Source organism: Natator depressus, chromosome 1 (genome assembly GCF_965152275.1).
Source record: "Natator depressus isolate rNatDep1 chromosome 1, rNatDep2.hap1, whole genome shotgun sequence".
Taxonomy (NCBI): domain Eukaryota; kingdom Metazoa; phylum Chordata; order Testudines; family Cheloniidae; genus Natator; species Natator depressus.
In genome coordinates, this window is record NC_134234.1 from 94,921,960 (window position 1) to 94,931,593 (window position 9,634).

Sequence of the window (9,634 nt, forward strand, 5' to 3'; positions counted from 1 at the left end):
TGCAGTATTTTTTTTAAACAGATCTGGGTTTGTGCTATTAGTTGTTATTATTGCAGGTTGTTATTTAGATTATGGTAGCAACCAAAATGCACTACAGCCTTTGCAAGCACATTCCCATAAAATGAAGATCATATAATCTGAGAAGAGGACAAAGTATGGAGGGTGGGGGAAAGGGATAAAATGTACAAGTAAACCAATCAGGGAGGAGCTAGGCTTATGTCTTATTACAGCTATTACACGTTTGGGGAGTTTTGTTTTGTTTTGTTCTTAAGGTGTAGTATTATATTTGCCTCTCTCCTTCCTCCTGCTTCAATTCATCTCCCCAGCTTTCCACCACTGCAACTGCCTGAGTCTATCCCTGCGTCCGTAAGCGCCTTGTTTAAAAAATGCAGTCCCATCCCTCCATGTGAATGTGCACCTGACTCAAAAGATAAACAACAGTAATAATCAGGGGCCCATGTACTCTGTGGCACAGTGGGACCACATTCTGCTGCAGTGTTCATTTGTTGTTTCTCCATTCTTGCCTCCCGCACCCAAATGCATACAGGATTAAGGTGGGAGCTTATAGTCAGTTTCAGCAGTTTCTCTTCTCAAAATCCCTGAGCCTCAGTGTTTGCTCTATTCTCTAAACCAGTGGTTCTCAAAGCCGGTCCGCCGCTTGTGCAGGGAAAGCCCCTGGCGCGCCGGACCGGTTTGTTTACCTGCCGCGTCCGCAGGTTCAGCCAATCGCGGCTCCCACTGACCGCGGTTCGCCGCTCCAAGCCAATGGGGGCTGCGGGAAGTGGTGCGGGCCGAGGGACTAAACCACCTAGCTGCACAGCTTGCTCACCTGTTTTCTGGGTGTAAACTGTACACCAGCTCTAGCTCATCAACCTGCCTCCAGCCTGGCTCTGTAGAACAGTGCCAGAACACACACTGTAATCCAAGTATCAGGGGATAGCCGTGTTCGTCTGTATCCACAAAAACAACAAGGAGTCCGGTGGCACCTTAAAGACTAACAGATTTATTTGAGCATTATACTGTAATCCAACTGATTACTCTCTGTGGGTAAAATGCAAAATAAGAAACAGCTGTAGGCAGGTCCCAGCAGGGCAGGGAGAGAGAAAATTGCCAGGTGCCTGGTTACAACAAAATAATGAATTCTACAGCAAAAATGCTGAATTTTGTGACATTTTAGAAAAATGCCTAATTCCATGGCTGCACAAGTCATAGGGCAAAGGGCTCTGAGTGAGAGGACTGGAGCATTTCCCACCTCTCAGACCCATTGTTTCATGGTCTTTGAAGTTTCAGACGGGGATTGGTGTACCTTCTAGTCACTTTTTTGAGGTTATCATTGTACCCCAATCCCTGTCTGAAGCCGCTCCTGAAAACTGCCTCTTCCACTGCCTATACTCTCTATCTAGTGTTACAGTTGTACCGGTTACACTAGGGCCTTGTCTACACCGCACAGTTTTGTCGGCAAAAGGCAGCTTTTGCCAACAAAACAGTGGAGGTGTACACACAACAAAGCTACTTTCGGGAGAAGAACTCTGCTGTTTTGCCGACAAAATAAAGCCCCCTCGATGAGAGGCATAAAGCTTTTTGCAGCAAAGTTAAAGCACCAATGCGCCAGTGTAGGTGCTACTGTCCGTTATGTCAACATAACCGGCCTCCCCCAGTATCCCACAATGCCCACCGTGACCGCTCTGCTCACTGATTTGAACTCGGTTGCCCTGTAGGCACACGCCCCTCCCCTTTCAAAGCCCCGGGAAGCTTTGACATCCCTCAGCATGGAGAGCTCACAGAGCCCCTGAGGATGCCCCTCCTGGTAGCTGAGGAGGCTGTGGGAGAACTCAGAGGGAATCACAGAACCATTAAAGTGGAATCAGCCGGCAGGCAGAGTGGGCTGCTGCTGTGGGGGGTGGGGGAGAGAGACTGCTGTGCTGTACAGTTGGGGGCTCATGCGTGGAGGTGTCCCCTTGCCCTCACGCCGCTGTCTGAACTTCAAGAGACAGCATGCCGACGCACGCTCCCCCAACACGTACCCTTCCCCAACACACACTCTGTCTCTCTCACATATACACTCTCCCAATCTCTCACACACTTCCCCAACACACACTGTTTCTGTCTCTCTCTCACACACACACACACACTCCCTGCCACACACTCTCCCCCTCCAACCACCCCCCACATACACTTCAGTTGAAAAGTCGCCGGCAATCTAGGAGACTGTCCATGGAACAATGCAACTGAGAAATCTGCATGATGTGACGCTGTACCTGCCCCGTGAGGCATTGCAAACCCGTCCCAAAGCACCCTGCAACCAGTTGCACAGTGGGACCCACAGTGTGCAACTGCTCTCTGTGTTGATGCAAGAATTGCTAGTGTGGACAGGGCCATCCCTGGGGGGTGTGGGGCCTGGGACAAATCAGCCCTCCTGCTACTCTCCTCGCCGTCTGCCCGGCCGCCGCTTGCCTCCTCATCTCTCTCCCCCACCTGCCCGGCCACTGCTCTCCTCCTCGCCATCCGCTGGCACGCCTGCCTCCTCACCCCCCTCCTGCCTGCCTACTGCCACTCACCTCCCCATTCGCCTCCTCACCCCACTCACCCACCGGCCTCACCTCCCCACCCACCTCCTCACCTGAATATTGGGACAAATGGCATCCCAATCGTACATCGGTCGGGACGCGAGACAGAGGGCTAAATATTGGGACAGTCCCAATTTTATCAAAGCACAGGACCCCCCAAAGTGCAGGCCCTAGGGCAATCACCCTGATTTGCCCTACCCAAGGGATGGCTCTGAGTGTGGATGCACTCTGCCGACATAGTGTAGACATGCAACAGCAAGTTAATTAAAGCGGCATAACTTTTGTCGAAAAAACTCTGTCGTGTACGCAAGGTCTAAGTATCTGATACAGCGGAACTTCAGACATGAACGTCCTTAGTCTCATTTTGCTTAATCAAAAATTTAAACTCTAGTTCTTTACAATGAACTGCCTTGGCCACTGCTGACCAGGCGAAGGAAAGGTTTGGAAATATCAGGAAAGAAGCCAGATTCACTTCAGAGACAAATACACATCTGGATGTGATGCAATAAGAAGATCTGGGCAGATGCAACAGAGAGAACAAAGCATTGTTATCTCACAAAAGAAAGTGAATGGAAGGGAGTGAAGTGTTAAAAAAAATCCTAAATGTAGGAATAAAATGAAAGGTGTACTTTTAATCATTTCAACTGTAAATCCTTCAGAAGACATTGTCTTCATGCTTGTTTGTAAAGTCCTGAGCATGCTGGTGCTACCTAAATAATAATCAGCTATCTCATAACATAAAATCATGTAGCCCTCTCCAAATTTTTGATGAAGAACTTCCAGAAAACAATGAGCATTATGCTCACATGTACACAGAAGATTCACTAGAGATAGGATAGTATGCATGAAAAAAATATCATGCAAATAGCCATTAGGTGTGCTAAGGAGAATCAACATGCTGGCTAGTAGTACTATTGTCACTGTAATTGTAGGCTAGGTCTGCTAGAGAGCTAGAATACATGTACAGAAAAAGGTATGTGAAGAGACCAGTGCTTCTTTACTGAGTTATCACAATGTCCTGTATAAAATTAGCATAACTAAATGTAGTATAGCGACTAATGTCATATAATGGAATGATACAAGGTCAAATAATTTCTGATCTTCCAATTTTTTTATTTACTTTTTAAATATTTTATTTGATATGTTGTCTTGTTGGTTGCATGCTAGCAAATTGACATTAATGGAAGCCTCTCTTAGATACTGTCCCATTTAGAAGGTATGAGTTTATGAAACAGAGGAATCATTGCAAACAGTCATAATAAATTGAAGTGGTCCAATTTGCAATTTGATTCCTAATTCATATAGTCAAGAATCGGAAAGCCTGAGGGTTGAGCAAAAAAAGCTAAAGTGCTTGCTTCGTCTCTTCCCTACGCTAGTGTTACTCCACTGACTTCGAAAGAGTGACTCGTGTTTTACGCTGATGTACGAGAGAGAGAAGAGAATCACCTTTTCTGTGAACGTGCAAGGTTACTAATGTATTATAACAGTATTACTTATTGAGCAAACGTGTTCTCTGTGCTGTTGATAACATAGAGAAAGCCACAGTCTCTGCCCTGTGCAGCCTGCACTCTAAAGCTTTCCAATGATACTTGTTTCCTATGTTACCTTTTGGTTACCAGCATACATTATGCTTTAGGGCATACATGCCATCACGTTAAGAACATGCTTAAGCCCATCCCTATTCATCAAGAGCTTAAGTACTTGCTTAAACTCCAGTGACTTTTAGTGACTGCTTTGCAGAATAGAGATGGATTTAAACACAGGCTAAAGAAATTTGCTGAATTGGAGTCTTGGAGCACTGCACAATTCACCAAGTATGTCGTGGGCTTTTCCACCTTCCTCTGAGACATCAGGGGTTGGCTACTTCTCTGAAAGTCAGAATAATGGATCTGAGGGATGAATGGTTGACTTCTATGTTCTTATGTTGTTTTTCTTACCTCCCTGTGGTAGGTGATGAAACCAGTGGCTCAGGAAGTGGAAGTGGTTGCACTGATGATATCTGTCCTACAGAGTTTGACTTCATCACCACTGAAGCACCACCTGTTGACTCAGACAGGAGAGAAGTAGACTCTTCAGCAATCCGGTCTAGCCAATCACTGTTTACGTTGTTCATCATCTGCATCATCCTTGTACTGCAGAGACAGTGGAGATAATCCTGGTTCTGGTCAGAGAGACTGTGTTTTAGCTACGAAAACAGCCAACTTGCTCCTTTTCTTACACTCTTGGACAATGGACCATGCCACAAATACTTACAGTTTTCTATGAGAAGAGAGCAGTACTACAGCCTGCTTCCCTTTTTGTTTTCCCAAAGAGTACCAGGTGCCAGACTGAACTGCTTCCTGTTTCTTTCAAGATATCTGTGAAGACAATGTCCACTCTTGAGAGAATTCTTTCTCAGATCTTTATTACTGGAGACTTTCTGAGCTGCATTATGCTGCAGAAGTAAAAAGGATCTTTCGGTGTGATGTTTTCCTTAACAAGAAAAAAAAGAGAAAGAAACAAAGAAAACAAATTTCCGTCTAAATCAGGCCAAACTTAAGGCTGCTGCATTTTCAAGAAAAACAAAACAAAAAGACAAAAAAAAAGGGGGGGGAACAAAAAGACAAAAGTTCTTCACAGACAGCCAGGCCTCCTCTAGGGGCTTCTGTCCAGTGATTCAGGTCATCAGAATGATCATCACTATTGCAAGGAAGTTTGATTTTTTTTTCTAACACAACAATAAGAGTATGTCTCAATGGTGAATATCTTGCACTCCATCTGCCAACAACATCAGATTGGTATGAAGGTACAGGAGGCTGAAAAAAGAAGCTTGTCTTTTAGTATTATAGTAACACCACTAAGCTCAGAATATCATGTTACAGTTGCTTATGATTTAAATCGTGATGCCCAGTAAAAATTTGAGTAGATGCACTATTTCTCTAGCTTCTTTCAGTACTGATTGTTACATAATTGGCACAGATTTCCACCTTGCGTCCCCTCAACAATTGTGGTGATGCTAAACAAATCTTCCCTCAAGGGTTTGGACAGAAAATAATATCTTTTGATATAATCTCTTTCCTTTTGCCACAAGTTTGACATTGATTAGAATTTTCTGCTACTGTGTTCATTATCCCACCAACCTGACAATACTTTAATGGACTGATAAGAGTGATTGGATCCATACGTGAGTTTCACACATAACCACATCCTTTGCATTCATTAGTTTCTGTATCACAAGGGGTACTGTGCTACAAAAAGTCAAGACAAAAGAATATAGTACTGACATGGAGATTTCTTTCACTTTTTTAGTCTTAGTATGATCATCTATTTTTATATATATAAATATATAGAGATCACAGATTTTAACTTCTTAATTACAAGCTCAGGGTTGACACATCTTTGTAAGGAAAAAAATGTTTTGTCAACCAGCTCTTCTTTTTTTGTGCTGCTCTGGAAAGGAACCCTTTCATGACTGGTGAGCACAAGAATCAAAGAAGACAACCTTTTTACATATCCAGTGTCCGTTTCTTAAAAAGTTGCAAGGGGGCGAGAACCCCTTTTGTGTGTGTGCTTTCGCGTGGGCATGAGAGTTTGTGTGAAATGCCTACAGAAATGCACAGAGCAGTGTGACTTGTTTTGTGATGGCAATTGTACTCTCAAATGCTTCAAGAATATGCCACTTTAATAATCATTGCCCACATGGATACGGCTCATGGATATGGCTCTGGTTTGCATTAGATTGCATGACCTGAGTGTAGAGGCTATTTTAAAGCGTGGGTAAATGAGTGTCAGCAAGTAGGCAGACATCAAACCCTTCCTTCCCCCCGCAACAAGAAACAAAGGGCTTCTGTGAAAATTCTCAGAGGTATTGAAATGATTTGCTATAAATATACTTCCTGGTTCTTATAATGATTCTAGAGTTGTTAAGGACAAAATATGAAACCACTTTAAAGTAAGCCAGCCACATTACAGTTAAGATGTTGAACATGTAAATCGTATATGTTCCAATCTCATTTTCTTATCAAATTATAATTAGCTATCAATTTAGCCATTAAATTAAAGTAGTAAACACACAGCACAATAGGATAAAGTATATTTAAACACTTTTACCAATATATATATATATTTACAAACTACTATCAATATATTGTCTAATAAGAAAAACAAAATGTCAGTTTTTAAGACCCTGTATTCCATTTTTTGTTTGTTGTTGTTGTTTATTTAAAACTTGATAAAATTCAGCATTGCTGGCCCAATTCAGTATCACATGCTTTGCGGAGAAACCATCAGTTTTATAGCCAGGGTCTGTGTTCATGTCAGACATTGCATAGATAGATCTGGGCAGTGTTTCCAGTCATCTTCATGCTTCACTTTAGAACACTTAGCGGCTAAAGTTAAATTTCTTCATTAACTCAATGTCTACACTAGCACTTTTGTCGGTAAAACTTTTGTTGGTCGAGGTGTAAAAAAAACATGCCCCTGACTGACATAAGTTACATGGACAGAAGCGCAGTGTCATTGGGATACGCTCTCCCATCAACATAGCTACTGCCGTTCACTGGGGGTGGTTTAATTATGCTGGCCGGAGAGCTCTCTCCCATCATCATAGAGCAGCTACACGGGAGACCTTACAGTGGTGCAGCTGCATCGGTGCCGCTGTAAGGCCTCTAGTGTAGACACAGTCCGTATCAGTTAAAGCCAACCCATGCAGCAGATTTGCTTGACCCCTGGTAAGCCCCACACTAAGAAGTTCTTTCCTCTGGATTTTTTCATTGATTTCTACATACAGTGGAACATGAGGGAGATTTCTCTGAAAATCTCCCCTAGTCCTCAACCTTCTCATTCTACACATCTACTGGCCCCTACTTGCACTGCTGCACTTCACATGTCGTCTTTCAGAACATGAGGGATTCAATTTGACTTGTACAATTCAGCATTTATCCTGCAGTAAATTATGTCAATATCACCCGATTACGCTCTGTCAAGAAGCTTATGTAATGAAATCAACCCAGCTACATTGAGGCACTTTCACTGCTGCATCCAACTTCTGCTGGGTAAAGCAGAGTTGGGGTAGATTGCAAACAAGCCTCTTGTGGATCCCTGATTCTCTGCACTAGCTCTGGCGCAGGGCAGCCTGCTGGCTGAAGCACGTAGCTGGAGCCCGCATGCTCTTGCCACCTATCCCACTGTCTTGATCCAACACACACCTCCACCCACCTCAGTATGTCTTTTTGGCAGGGAGGGAGACATAGGGGCCAGCTATGCCTGCTGGTGAATCTTCCCACACCAGCAGAATCCCCAGCAGGGGACTTGCAGGAGGTGTCAGCTCAATTTGCAGAGATCAAAAGGAGTGGATGTTGGCAGAAGATCTGCTCTGCTGAACCAAATTCATCCTTAGTTTAACTTAATTGGCTTCATTAGAGTTATGCCAGGAGTGAATTTTCCCCATAGTATTTTATCTGTTTTCCTACTATTTTTTTAAAAGTGAGGTAATGTCAGAACATGGAGATCCCTCTGCATGAGAGGTCAAGCACATAGCTGTTGGAGAGTCCCTAGCTGGAATGTTTCTCTCACACATCACATTTTGCTGAGATTTAAAGGAGCTATTAAAACAACAGAACATATGAAATTTGGAATTAAGAAATAAAACAAACAGTGGTGTTTATAAATGCAAGAATCTAGATCATTTAATGTGCCTCTACTTACAGCCGCTTTACTCCTAATAAGTATTTTGGTGGTTTTTTGTGTGCCACAACTGAAATAATACTCTTCTGTTTATGATTGTTAAAGTAAGAGAGAATAAATGACACTAATAAACTTTTTAGAAGTCTGGACCTAGAGTCTGAGGCAAAATCTCTGGATTACACAGCCCTCTAGTGTCACATAATCCTGAAGTTCTGTGCAGCTTTGTTTACAGTTTATAAATGGAGGATTTGAATGAATTATATATGGTGATGAATAGTGCGGTCAGCACGCTGTATTTTTTATTTTGGTATTAATTCCATTTATTTTACCCTGTCCCCACCTTGTCAGAATGCTGCAGATTTTTGTATTGACAACTCATCGCTGTATCATAGAGGTTGTCAGGGGACATGCAGGAGGGCGCAGCAGTTGAGTAGGAGGAAGTTGGGGAATAGTGGATTGTGATTTCATCTTAAACTGGAGGAATGGGGGAACCTACTATAAGGAGGTTTTTAGGTCCACCAACCAGGCCCCAGGTTACTTTTATGACCCTAGCAAAGGAGACAATCACTGCTTGCTGTAGTAGACAAAAAACACTGCTAATTCCAGAGTTCAGATCCAAAAGTTTATTTTAGCATAGGTACAAGGTGCCACACTCCAGTGATCAGCTGAGGGTGACCAACCAATGATTCGGCTGAGTACACGGCTGTACACAAACAAAGACAAAGACTTAAGTCTCTGTGCAGTCCTTTATACCCAAGATGAAACCATACTCTTATCAACACATCCTCCTCTGATTCATTACATAATAATTAATAATGTTCTATAACCAAATATAAGATTCCTCATTACACCCTAAATTATATAACTTATTTACTTCTGAACCATAACAAAACTATTCATCTGAATATTTGACAGGGATTTGGGGACTTTTCTTGTTTATCCTAATTATATTTGGCAGGATCATCTTAACCTTTCATTGTATCTTCATCCTTGTAACCTCGGCCGTGTCCTGCACCCAAATCAGAGACATGTCAAGAACTGAGTAGGATAATTAGTACACTAAATGGCTTTGTTTTGCACTCATTCCCGAAAAGCAGTATTCAAAGGTCTTATGAACCAAACTATTAAACTAAGCCCACATTTATATGGCTTATAGCACTTGCTTATATATTGCTAGCTCATATGTAAAGTATATATTATCCATTAAATACATGTAGGCCCTTACCATTTTATATGAGGCAAGTTCACCTAATCACTGTCTCATTTCCTTACTCTGACAATGTGCCCCAGACAAGGTCATGGTAAAGGCCAAGATATCCCAGTTCCCTAGAGAGCTTGTGTTATTATCATTGCAGCACTTTGCTCACATCATTCTCCACACCTTTTTAGCATCTGAGTATGAA

At 42.7% G+C, this 9,634-nt stretch overlaps 1 protein-coding gene across 3 annotated transcripts in view; it reads left to right on the forward strand.

The window, feature by feature from the left end:
- Positions 1-5,828, forward strand: part of GPC6 (glypican 6) — a 1,139,050-nt gene extending 1,133,222 nt beyond the window's left edge. For all 3 annotated transcript variants that reach the window (XM_074962546.1, XM_074962556.1, XM_074962564.1), the window contains one exon: positions 4,518-5,828. In XM_074962546.1, the coding sequence (XP_074818647.1) occupies positions 4,518-4,720 (203 nt within the window). In that variant the 3' untranslated portion in view covers positions 4,721-5,828. The remainder of the gene's footprint in view (positions 1-4,517) is intronic.
- Positions 5,829-9,634: the final 3,806 nt, after the last annotated feature.